The sequence below is a fragment of the Muntiacus reevesi genome, chromosome 3 (genome assembly GCF_963930625.1).
Source record: "Muntiacus reevesi chromosome 3, mMunRee1.1, whole genome shotgun sequence".
NCBI lineage: Eukaryota > Metazoa > Chordata > Mammalia > Artiodactyla > Cervidae > Muntiacus > Muntiacus reevesi.
In genome coordinates, this window is record NC_089251.1 from 202,450,972 (window position 1) to 202,476,170 (window position 25,199).

Here is a 25,199-nt window from a genome sequence, read left to right on the forward strand (position 1 = left end):
AACTCACGGAGGATGACCTCAGCTGGGCCAAGTGGGTCATGCTTCATACACTTCACACTCCACACACGCCTCCTCCATTAGGTTTAGCCCGGGCTCGGTTTCATATCATGGTGGGAATTCCGAGAGAGACAGTGAAAGAGTAACAGCCCTGCTTCCTGTTAAGAGCAGCAGTCACGTTGCAAAGGCCGTCAGTAGAGAGACGGTGAACTGGAGCCAACATACCCCAGGCCGCACCTCTCAGAGATTCCGTCTGCACACTTGTAAGGTGGGCATGTATCCCGTGGATCACGTGCTGCTCTGGCGTGCTGTGTTCTCCGATGGGATGGTTGGTCAGGTGTGGCCTCAAGAGGGGACCCAAAAGAGGTGTGGGGATTACACTCACCAAGACAGGGTCCCTACAGATTGAGAGGGGTCCCAGGGAGCGGGCCAGCCACTTAGACGGGGAGCCAGGAGAGGGTGAAGGCTCAGGGACAAGGGTCTTCGCTGGGGGGTCAGGATGGGGCACACAAGCAAGCAGTGTGAGGGGATTTCATTGCTGCATTTGAATGTCACTGGGTCACAGTCACTGTGGGTGGGGGGAGGAAGGGGATTTGTGCCAGGGGCCCAGCTTATCACACCAGTGCCCCTGATCACCTGGGCTGGTGCTCACAGCCTGTTTGTGGCGATGCTGAGACAGTGGGAAGATAGGATCTTTTAAAATTTACAATACACCTTGCAAAACTTGGACCCCACAATTTTGTTTCAAAAGCTAATCTCCTAGAGTGTGAAAGGCCTAAGATTAGACTTGCCTTTGGAGAAAATCTTCTTCGTATTGAGGAACCACTGCACAACAAGGATATGTCTCTCGTCAGAGGAAAGACTGTGAAGCAATACCAATATTGAAAAGCTAAGTGCTCTGTTTAGCATTCCTTCAGAGAGCCAGTCAGAAAACATTTATCACCAGTTTGTTGTGTAAGAGACGTTATGTAAGAGCAACTGAATGAACAAAGGGCTGGAGGTAACAGAGGGGAAATGAAACACTAAGGTTGCAGGAGGGCTTTGTGAGATTGTCAGGGGCACAGCCTTGTAAGTGACGATGGTGAGTTTGACCCACCGCCTAAGGGGATGGGGAGCCACTGAAAGATACAAGCATAGAGCGGCACAGTGAGCTGTATGATTTCTAAAGATCTGTCAGGCTGCAGAGTGAATAGGTGGTTGGTGGAGCACGGTGGAGGAAAGAGACTGATTAGAAGCTCCAAGCATCCAGGCCACGGGGCAGTGGTCTGGACCGTGATGGTAGCAGAGATGGAGACACCTGAGTGGACTGGAGAGACATTTGGGAGGTAGAATACTTGGTGCCTGGTGGAGGCAGGGCTCCTGACAGCCAGTTTCTGTCTTGGACACTGGATGGAGGGAGCAGGTTCTAGCTGCCTGAACCTTGAGGTGTTTGTGTGGAGGCGGCTGGTGGACATAGGCAGCCAGAGCTCAGGAGAGAGGTCTTCACTGGAAGTATAGATTGGGGGATCAACACCTAGGAGATGAACACCAAAGCCATGGAAGGGAAATTTGGGGTGTGTTGAACCGTGTCCTTCAGCTTTCTTGCTGGAGGAGGGGAGGGGTAGGGGGAGGTTGGTCCATTCTCTGCAAGGATTTTGTCTATTCTGCTTATAAACTATTATTTATTCCTGTGGAAAGATATGTGTGAGAGAGAGAGAGAGAGAGAGAAGAGTGCATGCATGCTCACACATCCCTAAGAATGATGCAAGGGGTCCCCAGGTAGGACCCAGTCCCACAGTCCATCACTCTTGGAGGAGGCAGATCCTGGGAAAGGAGATGAAGATGGGAGAGTTGGGCCTGATACTCCAGGGAGAACCCTCCTCTATTTCTGTCTCCTCATCTCCTTTCCCACCTTCCCCAGGGAAGGGCAGGGGGCTTTCACAGTACCCTTCCTTCCTGCTTGCTCTGCTCTGACCTCCTGCACTTAAAACACTGTGAGCAAGTCAGCCAGGCTTGGCTTTTGGTAAGCTGAATGGAAAAAACCAGAAAACTGTTTCTGCTTTCAACTCTGCTTTCATGGTTCTCCAGCTTCTAAAGAGGTTCAGAAAATCACTTTAAGATTCAGATGGAAGAGATGACCCCCCGCTCTGTTTCAGGTTGGACCTGCTCTTGACTTTCCTTGTGGGTGGGTGGATGGGAGGGACTTGTTAGGATAGAAGGAATGGGCAATGAAATTTGAGAGGTAAGGAGGCTGATAAGACACACAAGTTACATTTGTAAGATACTACATCTTAGAACCCCTGACAGGCTTCCTTCCTCCCTGACCTTCCATTCTTCCATCCTGAAGCACCAAGAAAACCTGCATCACTATAGAGGTTTCTACCAAATTAAAACAACCAGCTTTCACATCCTGGTCCCATTCCCCTCTCTGTGCCCAGGTCCAGAGAGCTCTCCCATCCCCCTGCGGCTCTGACCCTGGTGCTGATTTCTGAGCAGTTGCAGCCTCTGAGAGTGCAGACTGGGTCCCCGGTGGCTGGTGAGCTCTTGAGGGAGGAAGCCCTGTGATGTCCGCTCCGTCTTGCAGCCCTTTCACTGCTCCTCCTGGACTCTACCATTTACAAGTGCGTGCATCTGTGCTAAGTCACATTAGTCATGTCTGACTCTTTGAGACTCCAGGGACTGTAGCCTGCCAGGCTCCTCTGTCCATGGGGTTCTCCAGGCAAGAATACTGGAGTGGGTTACCATGCCCTCCTCCAGCCAGATCTTCCCAACCCAGGGATTGAACCCACATCTCCCGTGGGTGAACAAAATGGATGAAAGTTCCTGCGTATATGGAACTCACATCCTAATGAGAACAAATTTTCATGCTTAAAGGTACAGTTCCTATTTTCCATGCAACCTGGTGTCAACTACATGAGGTTTCTTCATTTGCTGGCGAGCAGTCCCAGTGCTGGGGGGACCATCCACTGCTGTACGAAGAGGCTACATCTGATCGACTGAAGGGCTGGTCATCTAATTCTGACAACAGGTGAGCCCCACTTTCACCATCGGATTTCAGCCCCCCATGTACCTCAGTTCTGAGCTAAGATTCCACTGTCCCTGTGCACCGGGTGGGGGTGCGAGGAGAATGAGGATTCAATGAAGCACTGCGTGACAGGAGAGACGAGCTAGTAATTTCAGCCACAGCCCAGGGCGGTGCCAGGTAGCGCTTTGAACTTTATTGGCTTTATTGAACCCACTTCAGAGGCTGCCAGCCACCTCTGGGAGCCCCTCAGAGAGCACCACCTCCCTTCGAGGGCTGAGTGTCTTGGCTGTGGACACCATGGGGGCAGAGTGGTGAGTGGGCTGTGGGGTCAGCTGCAGCTCACGCCCGCATCCTCACTGTGGTTGCAGTTGTGAGAGCCCCAGTTGCTCTTGTTGCAGTCCCACAGGGTTGATTCTGACCCTCGACACGCAACATCGTCCAGCCAGATGTTCCCAGAGCCTGGACACAGAGAAAGCAAGGAGCGAGAGGAGTGTGGGATTAGGGGCCAAGCTGTGCGGTCCGTCTGTCCTCGGGGTCTTCCACAGGGAGCTAGACTGATCATTTCTCCTGCAACTGCCCAGGCCCACAGTGCGGACGACTGATCTGCTCTCTTATGATGACTCTGCCTCTGTTCTGCTTTCTACCCTTTGATAAAAGTTTCATCCAAGTATTATATGTAATCCAAGCATGATTTGAAATCTCCTAGGGATCTCTCAGGGTTTGTCTCTTCCTTAAAAGCCTTTGTAACTAGGTCATTCCCAGTTCCAAAGCATTCATATCTTCTTCAAACCCCCTTCCTTCTGATACAATCGATTTCAGATCAAGAGCTCAGAGGAATTACTGGCTTATTTGACTCCAGTAATTTACACTACAGTGTAACAATCTATATAGGCTTAATCTGTGGGAGGAAATGTGTATTTTTAAGGAGTTTTATAATCCAACTAGACTCAGATTAAAAAATAGGTAGCATTTTTGGTGGGGTGGCGGGAGAGGGGTAAGGGCAGAGAAGATTTGGGGGCAGGAGCAGGAGAAACCAGCCTAGTGTCATTGGCAGGTCAGCTCTTGGTGGTTGTTTAGTTGTTTAGTTGCCAGGTTGCTTTTGCAACCCAATAGGCTATAGCCCACCAAGCTCCTTTGTCTGTGAAATTTTCCAGGCAAGAGCACTGGAGTGGGTTGCCAAGCCCTACTCCAGGGGACCTTTCCGACCAAGGGATTGAACCCATGTCTCCTGCATTGGCAGGCAGATTCTTTACCACTGAGCCACAGGGAAGCACAGGTCCACTTTTATGGCCAAAGAAAATGACCTTTTGCTGCAAAACATAGTTGAGTCTCCAGCACTCCAGGACATCTTTCCAAAACTGATTTAGGAAGTCCCTGTGACTCGCTGTCTCTTCCCTTCTCCTTGAAGATGATCAAACTTGGGCTGCCCAGGCCTTCATGTTCCAGAGAGCTGAGATGACCACTGTGCTTGCCTGCCTGGCATCTTTGTTCTCCTAGCTTACACCCCTCAGCTGTCCTTCCGATAGCATCCCTCACAAACACTGTTGGACATGTGGCATTCTGGCTTTAGGGTTGGATGGATAGCAACTTCTGTCCTGGTAGGGGAAGAGAGCCTTCTTTCTCCTGGGGCTGCCAGCCAGAAGGATGTAAACTGGGGCCCTGATTGCAAAACTTTTCAGTTGCTTGAACCAACCCCTTTCTTTTAAGCCAACCACGATGAGTCACCTGCAACTGATGGGCGCCAACATCCTACCCAGGAGAGAGAGCTCACATCAATACCTCAAAAAAAAAGTAAAAGACTCCTGGTTGAGGACTGATTCACTCACCAGCTCCCACATTGTAGATAGCAGTTCCAGAGGAGTAACCCAGCATGCGGCAGAAAACGGTGGCATCTGCATTTTCCCAGCCGTCATCGCAGATTGTCCCCCATGCACCGTTATAGAAGACTTCAGCTCGGCCTCGGCTCCTAGAGCCGATAATCCGGACGGTTAGTGAGGAGTCGCCTGGTGACGAAACACACGGGGAGAGGTGAGGGATGCAGCACCAGGCTTTGGGCAGATGCAGGTTCGGCCTCTTAATTTTTGGAAGTCCTGCTGTTGTTCGGGCACTCAGTCATGGATGACTCTTTGCGACCCATGGACTGCAGGACGCCAGGCTTCCCTGTCCTTCACTATGTCCCAGACTTTGCTCAGACTCGTGTCCATTGAGTCGGTGATGCTATCTCACCAGCTCATCCTCTGCCTCCCCCTTCTCTTTTTGCCTTGGATGTCCTACAGTTAGGGAAAAGAAGTCTCTGCTTGGCTGTCTTCACAGCGGTAAGATCCCATGTTACGGCTCCAGCACTGTCAGCGGCCTCTGTGCACTGAGGCTCGCAGGCCTGAGGCCACAGCGGGAGGTGCCTCTGCAGCTGGCCTTGCACATCCAGCCCACCACGTTTTCTCGTGTTGTGGAGGGAGAAAAAGGGAGGAGGAAGAAGGGAGGAAAAGAGGGAGGGAATTGGGGGTGGGGAAGAAGCGAGGAAAGAAGGGAGGGAGAGAAACTGCTACCTGTGGCTCTGGGACACGAGCAGGCTTATTCAAGGGACAAGCCTTTCAGCTTTCCCCCCAAATGAGGAATCTCTCTGAGAACCAAGGCCTCTCCCCCAGGACACATACAACTTTCAAGTACAGAGTAGCCTCTGTAGCATACGTTAAAGAGAACAGAAATAGCAATTACCTTTTTGACCTTTTTCTCCCTTGGCTCCTTGTGGCCCAGTAGCTCCTGTCATGAGGAGAAAAGCCGCACAGTTTGAAGGAAACCAAGTCAGGAACCCCCGCTCTCCTTTGCCACCGGTAGGGAGGAGTGCTGGGGGTCGGACTCTCTCCTCTCTTTGCCGGCCCCCTGGCATCAGGGGGGCTGGATATGCCATGGATCGCCATGGCTGAGCAAGAAGAAATGGGCCTGAGGTACGGCAGGAAGGACTTAAGCTAGAGTAGAGAAGGACGGTCAAGAGGCATGGAGTGGGAGGTCTGCTGAGGGCAGTCACGGAGACTGTAGGGTCCAGGGCTGGGCGTGGTGCCGGCACGTTGTCACCTGCTGCGCCTGATTCACCTCTAGGCTCCGGGCGAGGGCAGTCCTGGCACAAGACGTCTCCACAGAACCGCTAAACCTCTAGCCTTCTGGTTCTGAAAGCCACTCCCGACCCCTGACAACAGGCCTTGCCTTTGAACTCTATGTCAGAAGCCGAGACCTTACCTCTCGATCCGGGCTCTCCCTTCTGGCCGCTCGGTCCAGGAGCCCCCTTGAGGCCTCCCAGGCCTGGGCTTCCCTTCTCTCCCTTCATGCCTGCAAGGCCTGGGGGAGAGAGACCACTGCCGTCAGATGCTCTGATCTGCTTTCCAAGGGAAACTAACAGCCTTGGTGTTTAATGAATGAATTGTCCTGAATAGGACACCCCTATCAGTGGCTACTTGGATGTTCAGCCTGGGGGCAGGGGCACCCCCCACCTCCCAGGTAAACTCCGGGGAGAAGAGGGTGAAAAGAGCCGACAGGATTCCGAAGTTGTTGGTCCTCATGGGGCCATTATGTGGAAGCCATTCTGGGAGAATTTGCTAGAACATTTCCAGGCCTCAATTTCGCCTTTAGTAAGTTAGAATAGGAAAAGAAAATCCACCTTAGGAGTAATAAAGACTGCTCAGGACATGTGTCTGAGGAGTTTTTGTTTTGGCTCCTTAGGGTGGGGCCGGCAAGACTAGAAATGCCGTGTGTCAGGGCGGGGACCGACGAGGCCTGTAACGATGGTCCTGTGAGAAGTGGCAGGAGGAGGGGGTGCCCTGAGGGCCAAAGTGAACAGGGAGATGGACCAAAGAGATACAGGTCAGGCAACCATCTTGGGAACTGGAGAGAAAGGCTGCTTAGCTCCACGGCGGCTGCGCAGCCTGAATTCACCGCCATGCGGCAGCTCCCGGGGCTCCTTTACAGTTTTCGCTCTCAACTCCACCCCCGTCTCTATACCCTTTCCCCTGCGTTATCACTGGAAGAGCCTGAGGCTTGAAAGAGCCCCGGAGGCCTCGGCACTCTGGTGGAAAGTTACTGTGGTTACAGCCCTGCTTTCAGGGTCAACAAAAGCCGCCTCAGACAGTCCTTCCAGTCATTATTGTGGAAAATTAAAATGAAGCCAGTGCTTTACCTGGAAATCCCGATTCTCCTTTTGTTCCTTTCTGTCCTTGAAGTCCTAAGATCAAAATACAGAAAAGGGAAGAAGATAATAAAACTTAGATATTAAACACTTTTAATCTTAGACAACCTCTACCTTCTGTCTGATTAATGCAGATGGAAAGGCACATTGGTTCTCCTCGATTGTTTAAAGCCTCTTTAGCAGAGCATAAAAGCAGACAGACTGCAGATAAATGGGGACGTGTATTGGGGTGAAATAGAAACGTGGTGGATGAAGGTCTGGGTTAGGTGAGCAGACCCCACACTCAGTAACTAGCTTTCTTTGTCCAGTAATAACCTGGCTTAATATCTATTCCTTCTTGTTGCAAAAGAAGGAAAAGATTGGAAAAAAGATTTTCTATTGGAAAAGAATTGAGAGATACTTTGAAGATAAAGTTATTTTTATTTCTAAAAGACTGGAGGGGACTCAGTGGCCACTAGAAGCTCTGGGAGTCTCTCAGCCTCAGTAGATATTCCACAAGTCTATCGGTTTAGTTCATTGTGGCCTCCGCTGTAGCTAAACAGTTAGGCAGCTAAAGGGTCTCATGTCCAGAAAATGGAAAAATAACCACTGCAATTATTTGGGATGGTCCTATTTGTAGTTCTGATGTGAAAGTTCCTTCCTGCCTCTCTTCCTTCCTTCCCCCATTCATCTCTTTATTCACTAACTTATGTAGAAGGCCCACTATTCCCAGCACCATGACGGGTCATTACTTCTTGTGGGATAATAACCTATTGGTTTAGCAACTCCATGATCTCTCAGTTTCAGGGAAACAGGACTCTCCAAGATAGTCACACAAACTTGGGAAAGTAAAGCTCATTACTGACCATGAAGTAACAGTTTCTTGAGGGTAACAATGGGATTGTACTTCCACCATGATCTTGACTGGGGTCCCTTCCAACAAGCCAGCTCGGCTTTAACCAAAAACCCACTCATTGGATGGTCACTAGGAACCAAGAGGAACTCAGTTACTCTCACTGCGAATCGCCTGAGGGATGTTCCTATCTCCCACTTCAAGTTCCTGGCTTTCCTGAGCACCCACTGTGTGCTGGTCAGTGGAGGGCAGAGGCGGGGCCTGGCAGGCCTGTTCAGGATCCCTTCTTGGAATGATGAACAAGGGGTCCTGGCTCCTGGCTGCCTTTCAGATGGCTAGCCTGAGGAGGAGAGTCAGAGGGCTGAGGAGCTCGGAGCTGCTGCTGCAGGCCTGGGCACTAAGGGAGGTTGGAAGGGCTGGAAAGATCTGAGAGAGCAACTAGTTTTGCCCCTCATTCTTGAGATGAGGACCAGTTTGAATCTCAGAGAGCCTCTTCTAAAAGCTGGAGGAACCTTTGAGGTCAGCTGGCAGGCAGGCCCCAGCTCACCCCGGGCCAGCTGTGCTTCCTCTGCTCCCTCTGTTTGGAAAGTCTCACCCCTCTGGTCTCCTGGAGAACTGGATCAAGCCTGTGAAAGCTGCTATGATGCTAGATGTTGCCGACTATAATACCTTCTCTGGCCTTGCCCATGGATGATGCGCTTCCTCCTAAGGCAGCACAGGGCCCAGAGTCAGATAGCCTAGGTTTGCATCTGCCTCCGAGACATTTAGTCCAGTTCCCTCTCCATCAGCCTAACCTTTCTCCTCTGAGCTGCTGGTTGCCTCGGGGATGGTTATGCGACTGAGACGAAGTCGCCTGTGTCAAGCCCTAAGCCTCGGGTCTGGCCAGTGGTGCCGCGCGGACCCCGGGGACCCTTTTGGTACTTGCCTGTACTCCTCCAGTGGGGGGACCTGGGATCCTGGGGCTAAAGGCCCCACAGGAGCTCCGGCCTTGCTGCCCAGGAAGCCCCTCCAAATGTTTGCTGTTGACCGTAAGTGGCCCAGCAGGGGCGGCAGATGTGGACTCTCTACTTGGGTGTGTGCTCAGTCGCTCAGTTGTACCTGACTCTTTGTGACCCCATGGATTGTAGCCCATCAGGCTCCTCCGTCCCTGGGATTTCCCAGGCAAGAATACTGGAGTAGGTTTCCATTTCCTCCTCCAGGGGATCTTCCTGACCCAGGGATCAAACCTGACTCTTCTACATTGGAGGGCAGATTCTTCAGTATGGAGCCATCTGGGAAGTCAGACTCTGTGCTTACCGGCATCTGAATTGCAGGTGTCAAGATTAGGGAGGGGAAACCGCATTCAGAAACCTGTCTTTGGTTGTTAGATAGAAAAATGGTTCACATCTCGACTCTTGACCCCCCGTGTCTCATCATAAAGGGTGCCATATTGCACAAATCTTTACCTTAAGAGCCTGTCCCTAGATGCAAGGTTGACGCCATCTCACACTGTGATCTCTCCTGATTGCCTCCCCACTACCTAAGAAGCCTCCAAAGCCCCAAACAACAAATTTCTTGTGCAAGCAGGAGCCCTAGGTAAGCCCTGGTTCACTAGGTCCGTGGTCCCCGAGGACTGACTCTCCACCTCATCTCTCACACCCTCCCCCAGCCCCTCACGTCTTAGAGACCAAGCATCTGCCCCTGCACGCGCTGTGCTGCACACCCTGTCAGGGGCTTCCCATACATCTCTCAGCTGCCCTGCTGGGTTGTAACATTTCCCTCTTTATAGAGGAGGGAATCTACACTCAGAGATGCTAGGTGATTTATCCCAGGTCGCACAGAGAGGGAGTGGTGAAGTTGGGTTTGGGAACCAGCGTTGGCCTCCCACTGGGCACTGTGGCTGCTTGTTCCACCAGCGTGCCAGCTCACTCCCGCCTGGAATTTCACATGGGCTCTCCACCTGGTTCCAAAGACTTTCAGTAGCCTTGGCCCATTGCTTACTCCTACACGAGTAGTCAAACTACAGTGAACATCAGAGTCCCCTGTACAAGGTTTGTTAAAAACTTTCTGGGACTTTTCTGGTGGTCCAGTGACTAAGACTCTGAGCTCCCAATGCAGGGGCCCTGGGTTCGATACCTGGTCAGGGAACTAGATCCCACATGCATGCCACACTGAGAGTTTGCATGCTACAACTAAGACCAGGCGCAGCCAAATAAATAAATAAAAGTATTTAAAAATGCTTCTCCCTTACATTTCTAAAAACAAACAGACAAACAAGCAAAAAACAACTTGCTAAGCTCCACCCCAGAGTTTCCGATTCAGTGCATCTGATTTGGGCATCTGAGACGCTGTGTTTTTAACAAGTTTCCAGGTATTGCTGATGCCTCTAGTCCAGGAATCAAGATTTGAGTAACCACTTCCCTAAACACATCCGACTCAGTCTTCAGGGACCAGCACACAGCTCACCTCCTTCGAGAGGACTTCCTGTCTCTAAAGAACTAATGACCCCTCCCCTGGCTGAGCTCTCATGGAACCCACTGGCCCTTGATAAAATGCCCTCTAAGAAATGTATAATAGGTATGAACAGATATATGATAGGTGTAGGTTTTATCTTCAAAACTCCCCTCTTCAAGGGGAGAACACTGGAACTGAGTTTTGTGTGATTTCTCTCCAGGCCTCCCTTGACTCTGAGAGGGTACTCACTGAATGGTTGTGCATGGATCCAAGGACTAGTAATTACTTTGCTATAAATTAAGGTGGCATCCTGATTGGATCAGGGAGAAGGAGAAATGGCTGAAAAACAGAGTGCGTGTTCAGAAGTGCATGTTGTAAGCCTACACTGGAAGGGAAGGAATGCTGAGTTTGTCCTCTTAACCACAAGCAAACTGGGATTCCCTGGGTGTCACAGGCTCAAGCTGAAAGGGACCCAAATGTTTATTTGCAAGGTGCTTATTTAGAGACATAATTTTCTCCCAAGAAGATAGTTTAGTTGAAAAGCATAAGCCTTCCTATTGGTTCATGTTCAGTTGGTGCTCTGCCTAAAATCTTTCCCTTCAATCAGGGGAAATTGCCTGTTTCAAATCCAGAATGCTGGCCAATTGTCAGGGACCTGGCTATTGTTCTAGACCTTTCCCCATACTCCGTAGAGGAGCAAACCAAGGCCTTGCAAGGTCCTATATCAACCTATCATCACCTAGCTAGTTGACAAATCCAACATAATATACAGGCCTACTGACTCTGATTTAATGTAGAAATTTGCAGTACGTTGGGAAACTGCCTTCAATACCATCCCAACTTACAGGCTAAGTGCAGCCTGGCAAATTTATGGTTAATTTAATAACAAACAACTTAGAGTTGTCTGATAAGAAGTCAGATGGTAGATAGGGGACCCAAAACTGGGACACATGTAGACTTCTACAAATGTCTCTAAGAAACAGGAAAATGAGGGAAAATCTGTGGCAATTTAGTAATATGAGTTGGGAGAATTTAATAAATTCTTAGACTAACTCAATAGTTAGACACGGGGAATGAAATTAGCTGAGAAATTGTATTCATGATCTAGGGTTTAATTGCTATTGGATTATTCTTTGTTACTTTAAAAGTAAAACACATCTTTAAATACAGATGAGGAACTAGATTTCAAGTTACTGGCACATTGGCTTAGCCTCAGAAGAAACATAAAGGGACATAGAAAATTCAGATTCTTGTTATATTTTAGATATGAGTACTGTTGAGATGCAGAAATTTTGATCAGACTGGTATTTTGGAGCTTAAATGTTTTGGCTGCTTCTAACATCGTTTCATGAGATGTGGAGGTAGAGAAATGCCATGATCACAAGCTGAAGTGAGCCCTTCCTTATTTTCAAACAAAGTTTACTTTTCGAAATGGCTAAAGGATTTAGAGCTAAAATTAGTTTTCTTGTGGATTTTTTTTTTTTTAACTTTTTTTTCCTGAAGTCGGGTGATTTTGCAGTCATTTGAAAGATCAAAGGTTAGAAACACTAAGTTTTGGGGGTTTGTGAGTGGTGAAAGGAACTACCATTAGAAAAATTTCTTCTCGGTGATAATGTCCTATCTTAAGTTTTAGCTATGCAATCTCTCTTCCCAACAGAATGGAAGGAGTCTCCTCTTTGCCATCTTTAATCTGAGATGGCTTCTTTTTCCCAAGGGGTATAAACATGGGGAAATATTCCACCAGAATGGGTTGGAGTGTGGATATTGAGTGTTTAAAACAGTAGGAAGATTTGGTGACTCAACTAGGATTGACCCATCTACTGTGGGGTAGAAAATACGGGCATTTCTGATCTCTCTGTGTCCTATGCTCTACGCTATTCTATACAACAAAATTTAGAAAAGCATAATTTTGGAACCAGACTTTGGGATTAAATCTTGGACTCAGTGTGTATTAACTATGAGACCCCGAGGAAAGGTCTTACTTTCTGGGAGCCTTTACTTCCTCAGCTGTGAGGTAGGGATGGTGAAACTCAGCTGTGTGGGTGGATGTACTGTGATCATGGGAGTAAAGGCTCAAACAGAGTACCTGGCTTAGAGGTGTTGTTAATAATAAACAAACTTCTTTCTTTTGGTAGTTAATGCACAATAACGGGGCTTCCCAAGTGGCTCAGTGGTAAAGAACCCTCCTGCCAATTCAGGAGACACAGGCTTGATTCCTGGGTTGGGAAGATCCCTGGAGTAGGAAATGGCAACTCACTCCAGTCTTCTCGCCTGGGAGATCCCATGGACAGAGGAGCCTGGTCACTGAAGTCCATAGGGTGGGAAAGAGTCAGACACAACTGAGCAACTGAGCATACATGCACAAAAATGAGGTCTAGCTGTTATGTAGGTTAAGTTAAGCAACCGTAATTTCTCTGTTTTCAATCCCATGCAGCTGGATAGTCTCCTGTGAGACTGATGATTTTATTTACAAAATGGGAAATGCATCAGTTTGAAAAACTGGCTTGATATAATCAAAACTGAACAAATACTGCAGTACCTCTAGCTTGGGGATCACCAACATCCTGACATTGACAAATAGAAATTGCCTTCCATGATGAGAAGATCTGGCTCCCACCCTCCCTTCCTTCTCACACTTCAGAAATCTGACCTCTCCAAAAGTCCATTAACCCATGACTTCAGCATGATACACAGCCTTGGCTAACCTAGCCAGGTTATGGTCCCACGGGAATCCAAGCTGTCTATGTGAACCATCTGCTACTTGATCAAGGGAAACATTTGGATTTGAGTGGGAAACCTATGCAATTTGGAATAACTTATGATCATCACACACCCCAAATTGAAAATGCAATTCATCGTGTTTACTTGAGCAACTGGAGTTAAGGAATAACTGCCCACCTCATATGCATGTGTGTGTGGTGAGCTGCTTCAGTCATGTTTGACTCTTTGTGACCCCATGGACTGTATCCCGCCAGGCTCCTCTGTCCATGGGATTCTCCAGACAAGAATACTGGAGTGGGTTGCCATGCCCTTCTCCAGGGGCTCTTCCCAGCCCAGGGGTAGAACCTGCATCTCTTATGTGTCCTGCATTGGTGGGCAGGTTCTTTACCACTAGCAGCCCCAAGGGACTTGATAATGGAGGTAAAATGATTCCCAGTCAACCAAAAGTGTCTGTGGGATCTTGGGGTGGGATCTTGGGTAAATAACAAAGAACTATAGCAGGGCCTGACAGCTCTGTTTCCTTCAAAGAGTGGAAGAAGCTATTGAAGCTTCTGCTTTGATCCTTCCAGGACTTGGGTAGAGAGAGAAGGTGCTCCTCATCAGAATGCCCTGATGGGGTGGGGGTGCTCTCAGGTTGTTTCAGGGAAAAGGCAGCATGATCAAGTATAATGGATGCAGCCCCAAGTTTTGAGTCAGCCAGCCCTGGATTCCAACCCTAGCTGCATCTCTTTGTGAAGCAGCTCTAACAAGAGTGTGGATCCTGTTGAGCTATCATGAAAATGCCCTTTGAGTTTTAGGAATCAAACCCTCCCAGGATGCAGAGTGTAGGCAAGATTCCCCGCCTTCGGACAGTGGGAGACACAGGCTGGGGACCTGGGAGGTGGGTGCAGTGCTTCTTGGTGTAAAATCTTGTTTTATCACCCAGTACTCTTGCTTAGGCAAGAATCGCTAGTATGGCAAAGGGGGGATGGGGTGCAGGGGCTCCCCCCAAAATGGATGGGGTGCAGGGGCTCCCCCCAAAATTTATAACTGAGGCAGAAAAGCCAACATCGCCATGAAGCCAAGCAGAAAACTCAGGGGTGAGACAGCTTTAGGCCTCGGAATCAGAAATCCTAAGATCTGGGGTCAGGAAAGACAGAAGTATAAGATCAGAAAGAATCAGCCAATAAATTGGGGTTCCCTGACCACTACACCCAGATGGAGCCTGGAAGGCGAGACTTTGCTGAGAGCCTTCAGGTGGCATCCACATGGGATTGGGTAGCAGAGCCCCTGCCTGTCCTGACCCACCATCTGTGAAAACGAAAACAGCTTTGAAGATGGATGGGTTATAAGGACAGTGTGTATAGGAGTCACCTGTGTCAGGGCTCCTGACACCCTCCAGGGGAAACCCAAATGTCAAAGACCCAGAGTCCTAGGCTCAGAAAGTGGCCTGCCCAGCTTTCTGGCCAGAGCTTCCCGAACCTCCACCAGATGCCAGATCTGGACTCAAGGGATGCTGACCTACAGAGCCCTCCCTCACCTTCCAAGACTCCCTTTCTCTAGACTTGCCTTCTTCTCTCCACCTGGCCAAGCCCTAGTCATCCTCTATGACTCAACTCCAGCTCTTTCATCACTCCTGCAAGATGCTACATTTTGCTACCCACACCAGGGGCCACTGTGAACTTGAAGATTTTGACAGAGCCAAGTCACATCTGTTTAAAAAAAAATCAATCAATCCATTGACCACTTTATCAATGAAAAATGAGAGGGCCTGCTCCCAGTGTGGGTTTCTAGCGTGGCTCTGGGGTGAAGGCGTCCAGATTGTCTAACTCAAGTATGACCTTCTGCACCGGCAGTGACTGTTCACAGACATCCTTGGAAGATGCCCAGCCCTTTCTCACCCTGCACTGGCCACAGCACCTCCTGGCCTGCACCTGGCTTCCTAAATGACACGTGGCATTCCTATTCCTCCACACAAACCCTCAGCAGAGTGGGCCTGACACCATCTGACAGTCAGTCTGCCTGTCTCCTGTACCAGCCTGTATGTCTGAGGGCAGGAACCAGGTCTTATATGTCTTGGAGGCCCAACACTTTCTAGACTATCCAGTGGACCAGACTTCCTAGGTCATCATGGGTGCCCAGACTTAGTGACTAGCAAAAGTTAGCAGTTGTTTATAAAGCAGACCACATTGGTAGGATGGTTTATAAATTTGACTAAATTGGCCTACTGGTTTATGACCTTGACTAAGTTGGCGTGATGGTTCATGAACTAGTCTCTGTGAGTTGGGTAACTGTGGGTCCCTCCTTTCAGCCTGGGCCCCCCTGGGAGAATGTGCAAGAAGGGTTTTTTGACAAAGTGAAATCGCTCAGTAGTGTCCAACTGTTTGTGATCCTGTGGATTGTAACCTACCAGGCTTCTCCATCCATGGGATTTTCCAGGCCAGAGTACTGGAGTGGGTTGCCATTTCCTTCTCCAGGGGATCTTCCCAACCCAGGGATCAAACCCGGGCTCCTGCATTGCAAATGCTTTACCCTCTTGAGCCACCAGGGCTTTTTTGACAACTGCTGCCCAAATCCAGAGCCCTGACCCCTGGGGCCCACCTCAGGTCAGTGGAGAGAGCGGACTCTACATCCACCGCTGGAAGGCAGGCCAGGGGTCAGTGCGAGCAAGGTGCGCACACCACCCCCTCGTTTGCCAGTGGAGATTTGATTGTGGCATTCAAGGTCTCTCGTGAAGTCTGGGCAGAGACAAACAGCCACAGGGCCTTGGACTCAAAGGGCTCTGGCAGAGAAAAGTGCCCTTCTTAAATCCAGATGCTTCAGGGGCCAGAGCACAGGAGAGCCTCTGCCTCCTTCTGATGGCCCTGCTGGGCAGTGGTCCTGCTCTGCGTCCATCACTGACACCCAGAAACCCCACCTGCCCGCCTACCCGCAGCCTCTGTTACCTGTGTCCCCCTTGCTTCCTTTCACACCTTCGACTCCTGGTCTCCCGGGCACCCCTGGTGGTCCTGGACAACAGATGCCACAGAGAGTGTCAGGGCTGGGCTGGGTGGGTCTTCAGACATCACTCCCCACACCCACCACAGGACCCAGGACCTCACCTATTGGCCCAGTGGGGCCAATGCTGCCAGTCTCACCCTTGGCACCTGGGGATCCCACAGCTCCTGGAAAGCCTGGAAGACCCTTCACTCCAGGTGGTCCTGAAAGGAAAGTCATGAATAGAAGGCTGGGGGTAGTTGGTAGAGGGCCTGGCTGCCTATGCTTTCAACACACCTCTGTTCTCTGCAGTGGCACATGCATCTCTTAACACCTTAAAAGAGTGTTAAGCTTTTAAGCAGCTTGAAAGATCTCTCTTTAGAAGCCTTAAACTAACCCTATTAGTGGGAGGAGAATTACAGTCTCAGCAATTTATTAATTTATTTCCATTCACTGCTGCAGGGTTTGAAGCTTACGGACTTACTCACAACTCGGGGTGTGAGTGTCTGGCTGCACAGGCCTGAGCAACAGAGTGAAGAGAAGCTCTCGGAAAGAATATCAATTAGGCCTGCCCTCTGAATACTGCTCTGTTCTTCTTAAGGATGGGCCAGGTTTTACAAAATCTCAGAGGCTCTGGGTTAATATTACAGTCAAATACAGGACAGGGACAGTGGTACCTGGAATGATGACCATTCCTACAATTCTTACCTTGATCACCTTTGATTCCAGGAATTCCAGCCACTCCTAAAATACAGAAGGATTTTTAGGGACTGTATTTTTACCCTCTAGCTTCAGCCTGCTAGACAAAAGGGGAATACCCACAGGACAACAGACTTGACAGTGCAGACCCTTACCTGGGGAACCGGGCTTTCCTGAGTCACCTTTATCCCCCCGAGCTCCGGGGGGTCCCATGACCCCCATGTCTCCTTTCATGCCCATGTCTCCTTTTCTTCCTAAAAAACCAAGAAACTGTGGTCAGACGTGGGAGGAGGGCGGGGCTTCCCTGGTGGCTCAGTAGTTAAAGAATCCGCCTGCAGTGCAGGAGACTCGGTTTCGATCCCTGGGTCAGGAAGATCCCCTGGAGAAGGAAATGGCAACCCACTCCAGTGTTCTTGCCTGGAGAATCCCATGGACAGAGGAGCCTGGCAGTTTACAGTCCATGGGGTCGCAAAGAGTCGGACACAACTTTACAACTAAACCACCACCACCGTGGGAGGAGGGCGAGCCCGGCCACCACATCCAACTCTGACACGTCCGGTCCCACTCAAATTCTAAACTCAGACTCCTCGAACTTGGTGCCCAGAAGTGGAAGACACAATGACTGCCTTCAAGGAGCACGCCACCTTGCCCGGAGACCAGGCATAAACTCATGGAAAATGGATGAGAGGACCTGGCCTGGCAGATGGGAAGTGGAAGGTCCCAGAAGCTGAGCTCTCCATCAGCATTGCCTGCCTTATTTCAGTGTCTGAATTTGGAGAACTATTTTTTTAAGCTTCCCAAACGGAATTCTGAATATTCCAGAAAGCAGATTTCAAGTGCTGAGAGCAGAAGCTTTGAGGTACTGATGGGGAGAAAAACATTGCGACAGCACTTGTCCCCCTAGTGGTTCAGACACCTGGTGGCCAGGGTTTCAGATTTTCCACTTGGCATCAGTATTCCGGGCTTGCCCCAGTCCTTCGTCTCCTCTGTCTTCCATCACTCCCCTCTCCTTCCTGCCGCTGTTCAGAGCGTATCAATCGAGGGAGGCTCCTCTCTGGGCAGGGCTCGGCAACCGCTTCCTGAACCTGCCAGCCACCCATAAAGGGCCTGCTCATCGGTACCCACTGGCTGAGGAAGGCTGGTGAGGACCCACCATCAACAGAGTCCCAATCCTAGCAACTCCCTCAGGGGGCAGGACTGGCTCGTTAAGATGGAACTTGGTTAAAGGGCTCTATTCCATTATTTTCATGATTCCAGAGCTGGAGGGAGAAGGAAATGGCAACCCACTCCAGTACTCTTGCCTAGAGAATCCTGTGGAGAGAGGAGCCTGGTGGGATGCTGTCCATAGGGTCGCATAGAGTCGGACACAACTGAAGGGTCTTAGCATGCAGGCATGCGTTGGAGAAGGAAATGGCAACCCACTCCAGTGTTCTTGCCTGGAGAATCCCGGGGGTGGAGGAGCCTGGTGGGCTGCCATCTGTGGGGTCGCACAGAGTCAGACACGACTGAAGCGGCTTAGCAGCAGCAGCTGCAGCAGAGCCGGGGAGAACACAGAAAGGCCTGGCTGCCTCTCTAATGAATAAGGAAAGTAGGCATAGTGGTCTTGAGTGGAGGCAAAGAAGCAACTGCCATACAGAACTCTCTGGGTCTAAGAGTTGAGAGATGGTAGGTGTAAGTCTTGAGAATGAGATTCTGTGAGGTGGTTAAGGTACTTAGAGAATGATTATTCCTTGATGGAAGACAAAACAGCCATAGAGACCTTGATTGCAATGGAAGTCCCTTACAACTGCCTCAGATGCAAAGAGCAAGCAAGTTTTTGGTCCTTCAGAGCATCCACTTGAGCAGAAGGGCCAAAAGGCCAGGGCAATGCAAGGAAGTATGTTCCTGAGGCATTCGTGGGTGCACTGCTGCTTGGGCCGGTCAGGGTCTTCACGTTAAGGCAATTGTGTGACTGTATGAGGTTTCTTTTCTCTTTTTTTGCTCTCCCATGCAGTTTTCAAGATCTTAGTTCCCCGACCAGGGATTGAACCCCAAGAGAATGGAGTCCTCACTACTGGACTGACAGGGAAGTTCCTGTAGGAGGTTTCTTGAAACTGGTGTGGGCCTGAGTGAGTGTTGCTATGACTTCCGTGTCTCCACAAAGAGGACCACCTTGGGAAGCAAAGTAGTACTGGTGAAAGTACCGGAATCTGGCACCAGCTGAGGAATCACAGCTAATCTGACTTCAGAACCTCCCCATCATCACAGCTAAAGGTGGAGTGAAGTAGATTGACATGATCCCCTGGAACCTCATCGCAGTGGCATTACCCATCTTCTGGGACAAAGCAGGGAAGACCTCAGTATTCAATACTATAGGGGTGGGTCCCACTTGGTCTGCTAACCCTGTCTGCAGGTGGTGGATTGGGCAAACAGTGGGTAATTTGGGGAGAGGAGTCCTGATTTCTGAAGACATGAATCCGATGCATTTCCGCTCACCAGCTGCAGTGCTCCCAGCCCTGAGCCTGGGTGTGGCAGTGGGTGAGGGTGAGGTGGGAAGCAGTGTGGTTCAGACTCCACAGGCAAAGGCTTGACTCATCCATCCCCGCTCTGGGGCTGCCGGGGCCACCTTGAGAAAGTCTGGTCCACAGAGAATTGTGGAGGGCCACCTTTGGAATCATCCTCATAGGTCAACTGTCCGACCACCTACCCGGGGCAAGGATCCCCCTTCTGTTCCATCAAGGAGAATTCTGTAGCCCCTCCTCTCCACCCCTATATCCGCTTGTTTCATTGTGGGGCAGCCCCAAGTCTTAACTGTTTGTTCCTCCCTTACCTCAGCACAACTGGTTCTCCAGAAACCTCTGCCCCTCAGCCTCCATTCTTCTGCTGGGTACCACTGACAGCAAGTCTATTTTCTCTTCCACAAGAACCTTTCTAGTATTTGAGGATGGCCGACACAACCCTAGAAGGGCTCACTTCGTGAAGGCAAGCACCCTCAGTTTCTTCTGATATAGATAATTCCCACGTGCCAGCTACAGTATCACGCATCTTCTGTCTTATATTTCTGTTGTAATCAGTCCTCACTGAAGGTTATTAGTACTATCCCCCTTTCATAGGTGAGTTAATTGAGGTTCGGAGAGATTACACAGCTGGTGAGCCACGTTCAAACCCAGATCTGTCTGACCTAGGAACCGAAATGCCTTTCTGTGTTACAGGATCACTCATACCACTTACAATGTAGCAGAGTTTGAAAACAATGGTCTCCAACCCTTATAGCTGTCCTGCAAAGCACATATAATTTAATTAGTATTATTTTAGTGTAATTGCCATTCGTTGCTGAAATGAAGTTAAATTTCAGCAAGCCAAGTGATGTGTCCAGTTACACAGGTGAGTAGGATGGAGCAGGAGTGGCAATCAAGTCCGCTGGCTCCTCAGCTCCATCCCTCTACTGCACCCAGAGCCACCCCCAGGGCGGTCTCTGGGGAGGCTGGAGACCAGGAGCATGAGCTGCTCAGTCAGGGCTAGAGCAGTAGGCTGTGCTTCTCAAAGTCTCTCCCCCACACCTCCAGAGTCTGAATCCTCCACCGCCTGTAAAGCATCTCGAATGGTTCTTATTCGTGGCCATTAGCTTGAGAAGCACTGCTCTAGACCAAGTGCAGGCCATCAAGGGAAGATTCTAGATGCCTTATCAGCCCCTTTGTCTTCACCACCAGCGGTCTCCCCTCCCGACCCAGGCCCACCTCAGGCCCCACTCCGGTCCCCCACCTTTTTCTCCTCTGAGTTCCCAGCACTGCCTGTGTCTGCCCTTGCCACCAGTTGTACATGGCAGGAGGTCCTTCCCCACCTCACTCCCATCTCATATTTCCCATCCTGTCCTTTGCTCGCCTGGACAGAAGGGACCACAGCTGTGCCCCTGGGATGCCTGGCGACCCAGCATCCTCTGGGTGGCCTTGCCGCTCCCTGGCCCTGAAGGCTGAGTGAGTGTGTATGAGTTTGTGGTAGGGGTGGTGAGTGCATGTGACTGCGTGTGTGGGTGTGTATGCATGTGAGTGTATGTGCACGTGTGAGCAGGTGCCTAGTGCAACCGTGCATGTGTGACTGTGTGCCTGGGTGGGCCCCTGAATTCTCTGACTGTTTGCCCATCCTCCATTCTGAAAGCCTTCCCCAGAGAAACCCTGCTGGAGACTTAGAACTCTAGGCCCTCTGGGATTTCCCCTTCTATTAAAATCTTTCTAAAAATTAGTTCCTGGAAAAAAAAAAAAAAGAGTTTTCCCCCTAACAAGTTTCCCTTCTGCAAATAATGGCGTTTTTCTTTCTGTCTCAGTGTCCTGGAGACTTAGAGGCTCTCAGTCTATTTCCCCCTTTCTTTGCAAATCCTCTCATTCTGCTCTTTCTTTAGTAACAGCTTTCTTGGCATTTTTACAACTCAGCAGCCTCCACCCCTCTGGGGACTGGAGGTTTGAGAGTCTAAGTGAAGGGCAGAATGGATTGTAACAGCGATGAAGCCCCTCTCCCCTAGGAGCCAGCCGAGTCCCCACACTCTCTGACCCAGCCTTGCCATGGCCGCTGGTAAGGCACTTGGGCATATTAAGGCCACAGCCTAAAAAAGAGAGCCAATCATGGGCTTTGAATTGTAATTTTAACTTCCCAGTAAGCCTCTGAAGCATTCTTATCCCCATTTTACAGACCCCAGTAATCCTCTGAAGCATTCTTATCCCCATTTTACAGACAAAGAAACTGAGACCTAGAGAGGTAAAGAAGTGCTCCCCAGGTCGTGCAACCAGTCTATGGTGAAGGCAGTTGTGTCAGGCTCTGGGGTTTGGACCAATGAGCTTGACTCTCTTCAGGGACGTTCATAGGCTTGTATTCTGAGCACCAGGGAGGGTCTTGGAGTGTCCTCACCCTTCCATCCACACCTAGGTGTCTCCTCTGTGAAGCAGGTACTTCCCAGCATCCCAGGATGCATAGGGTCTCACCCCAGGTGACCTTCCTCACACACAGACCCCACTTGGAGTTCAGACTCTCAGGGTGGGGTGTGTGTTTGCAGCTGCTCCGAGACGGGCTGCTGCCTGGCCGGCAGCACACCCAGCCCCTGCTCACCTGCCTCCCCCTTGATTCCTGGTGGGCCTCGGGGTCCTGGGGGTCCTGGAAAGGAAAAGGAATTCAGAATGTAGCCTGGACAAGGAGGAAAAAAAGGATTATGGGGCCAGTAGACAGAGGTGGTTTCTATGACTTCTGTGCGAGCGCTCCTGGCAGGTGGGGGAGGCGAGGTCCACCCTGGGCCCCTTTGGACCTGAAGGACCTAAGGAAAATGAGCAGAGACACCATGCCGCAATGAACAGGGTGCCACTCACACCATCATCCACTCCACAAGTGTCATTGGGCACACGGATCAGCCAAACGGTGTGGAAGGAAGAAAAGACGGAGTGCCTTCCCACAGGAAGCTCATGGCCCAGCAGGCAAAATTCAGTTGTGTAGACGATGACTCCAGAGGGAGGCTGAGCCGGACAGACCTGGGTTTGAATGGCAGCACTGCCCCTTTAGCTGAGTGACCCTGGACCTGACCTTTCATCGTTTGGAGCATCAGCTTTCTCATCAGTGAACTGGGGTTCATATACCAGTTAGGCAGGGCTGTTCTGAGGCTGCCATATGGAACTCCACTTAGAAAGCGTGCCCAGGCTCTGATACATGGCACCCATCGCTGCTGCTACCCATATCAGATCTCTCCCTTTCCAGCACTGCTTTGGGGATGGCAGCCTCCCAAAGACTTGGGTGGACGTGGCAGGGCTCCTCGTCCTGTCTGAGTCCATTCTGGCCACTATAACAACACACTAAGGACCGGGGAGGTGGGGCTTAGCCAAAGAAATTCACTTCTTACAGTTTTGGAGGCTGGAAGCCCGAGACGAGGGGCCCGCGGGGTCGAGTGCAGGGGAAAGCCTTCCGTGTGGCAGTCTGCCACCGCTCTCTGCGTCCCCACGTGTGGGAGGGGCCAGGCTGCTTCTGGGGTCTCTTCTACAAGGGCAGGTCCAATGCCCTCTCCCTCCATGGTCCCTGCTTTGGCCAGACTGGCGTGATGCCCGCCATTCCTCTCTCCAGCCACAGACCAGTATAGTTTGCCACTTGGAAGGGGTCCTGGGAATCGCCCCGGGCTCTGCATCTTACCTGCCCTCCTGAGCATTCTGGGCTGGTCTGAGGGCTTTGGGACTCAGACCCGACCTTTGGCTGGTTACTGAAGACCTTGGCTCTTGGGTGTCATAATCATTTGGACAGGCTCCTTGGCTCCTAGCTTCCTGACCCCACTCTCACCAGATCTGTCTGCAGTAACCCAGGGTGCCTGTAATTTCACGCCCTCCTCATTCGGCCTTCACCCCTCTCTTGGCCTCCAGGGCCTCATGCCAGGCCAGGGTCGGGGAAGCCCCTCTGCCAAAGAAGGGAATTCAGGTCTAAAGACCCTCTTGTCCACACACAAGCAGCTCCCCCATTCCCATTCTCTCTGGAGAGTCCCAGCTCAGCGGGGAGGGACCAACCTGGGATCTGGATAAAGCTGTCCATCCGTTGTTGCAGTCTCTCCTGCTTGGTGAGGACCTGGGTGATCTGGGCCTGTGTTTCATTGTTGTCGTGGGGCATCTCCAGGATCTGGAGCCGCTCCTGCAGGTTTAGAACTGGACACCCCACACCCCAGCCCTTCAGCATTCTTTCAGGGACTTCATTAAAGCCCAGGGCATTTGAACACAGCCCTGACATTCTGTCACATGTGCACAACCCTGTAAGTTCTGACTGTGTAAACGCATGTTTTGTGTACTATGGGGACCTAGTGTGAGCACAGAGCTTTGTCTGTGTCTTGCACACGGGCACTTCACACTCACAGACGTTACACGTCCATGGGGCACACTGGCACAGTCTGTGCATCCACTGCATCCACGATCAACCTGCGTGCAGTTAAGAGCTCTGTGCATGCTTGAGTGTGAGTGCATGGCCGCTAATATGCTGACCCGGCCTAACCATGTGAGGCATGAGCATGTGTGTGATGTGCGTTTATGACAACTGGGCACATGGCACGCTTGAGCAGCTTCACTGTCTGTATGAGGGGATTACTTCCTGACCTAACCGTTTGGACTGGGAGCACTTTGAAAGCCAAACCATGTTGAAATGAAACACTGATCAACAAAGCTCCTTCCTAAACCAGAATAGAAGGAGACACGCGTACCCCAACGTTCATCGCAGCACTGTTTATAATAACCAGGACATGGAAGCAACCCAGATGCCCGTCAGCAGACGAATGGATAAGAAAGTTTTGGTACATATACACAATGGAATATTACTCAGCCATTAAAAAGAATGCATTTGAGTCAATTCTAATGAGATGGATGAAACTGGAGCCCATTATACAGAGTGAAGTAAGTCAGAAAGATAAACACCAATACAGTATACTAACGCATGTATATGGAATTTAGAAAGATGGTAATGATGACCCTGTATGTGAGACAGCAAAAGAGACACAGATGTATAGAACAGTCGTTTGGACTCTGTGGGAGAAGGTGAGGGTGGGAGGATTTGAGAGAACAGCATTGAAACATGTATATTATCATATGTGAAACAGATCGCCAGTCCAGGTTCGATGCATGAGACAAGTGCTCAGGGCTGGTGCACTGGGATGACCCTGAGGGATGGGATGGGGAGGGAGGTGGAGGGGGTTTCAGGATGGGGAACACATGTAAATCCATGACTGATTCATGTGAATGTATGGCAAAACCATTACAATATTGTAAAGTAATTAGCCTCCAATTAAAATAAATAAATTAAAAAAAAAAGCTCCTTCCACCCAGAGACAGGAAATTCTTGATGGGAGATGCACAAGGTATATCTATGTGAAATCACTGCCTTTTTGACTGCTTCAGACACACACATGTGTGGTCTATTTCTCCTTGCCTCCCTCTCCCCCACCCCCCTCACGCGCGCACACACACACACACACACACACACACACAAGCACACGTAACACGTAACACACACTCCCCTTTCTGCTTTCCCCTCCCCTCCCCGCACCACCCTGGCCGCCCAGGGCCTGAGAGCTCTCTCCCAGCAGATGGGCAGCAGAGTCCCGGGGCTCTCCCCTGAGCCTGGGTTCTGTATCTGGTGGGTCCACGTTGCTACCCAAGGAAGGACCAGGCAGGACTCGGGTGGTTTACCTTGTATCAGCAATAGCCCAGCGCCCACAGTGAGCAGAACCAGGTACGTGACCACGAGGACCATGATGCAGTTCTTTCCATTTCTCCTCTTGGGCTTTGGACCTGAAGTGGAACACAGGCAGAAAGCAGCTGCTAGAGAGGGTGGAGAGCAGAGGTCCCTGGCCCGGGCCCAGATGCCCTCTGGGTGAGCAGGGGGCTCTCCCTGAGGTTCCATGC

The 25,199-nt window shown here is 50.6% G+C and overlaps 1 protein-coding gene across 1 annotated transcript in view; it reads right to left on the minus strand.

Moving 5' to 3' along the window:
• Window positions 1-3,267: 3,267 nt before the first annotated feature.
• Window positions 3,268-25,199, minus strand: part of MARCO (macrophage receptor with collagenous structure) — a 36,640-nt gene continuing 14,708 nt past the window's right edge. Inside the window, exons 2-13 of the mRNA XM_065927821.1 lie at window positions 24,984-25,085; window positions 23,322-23,456; window positions 21,895-21,939; window positions 16,974-17,072; window positions 16,828-16,863; window positions 16,245-16,343; window positions 16,089-16,151; window positions 7,170-7,214; window positions 6,236-6,334; window positions 5,717-5,761; window positions 4,828-5,004; window positions 3,268-3,460 (exon numbers count right to left, since the gene is read on the minus strand). Coding sequence (XP_065783893.1) covers window positions 3,330-3,460; window positions 4,828-5,004; window positions 5,717-5,761; window positions 6,236-6,334; window positions 7,170-7,214; window positions 16,089-16,151; window positions 16,245-16,343; window positions 16,828-16,863; window positions 16,974-17,072; window positions 21,895-21,939; window positions 23,322-23,456; window positions 24,984-25,085 — 1,076 coding nt within the window. The 3' untranslated portion in view covers window positions 3,268-3,329. The remainder of the gene's footprint in view (window positions 3,461-4,827; window positions 5,005-5,716; window positions 5,762-6,235; window positions 6,335-7,169; window positions 7,215-16,088; window positions 16,152-16,244; window positions 16,344-16,827; window positions 16,864-16,973; window positions 17,073-21,894; window positions 21,940-23,321; window positions 23,457-24,983; window positions 25,086-25,199) is intronic.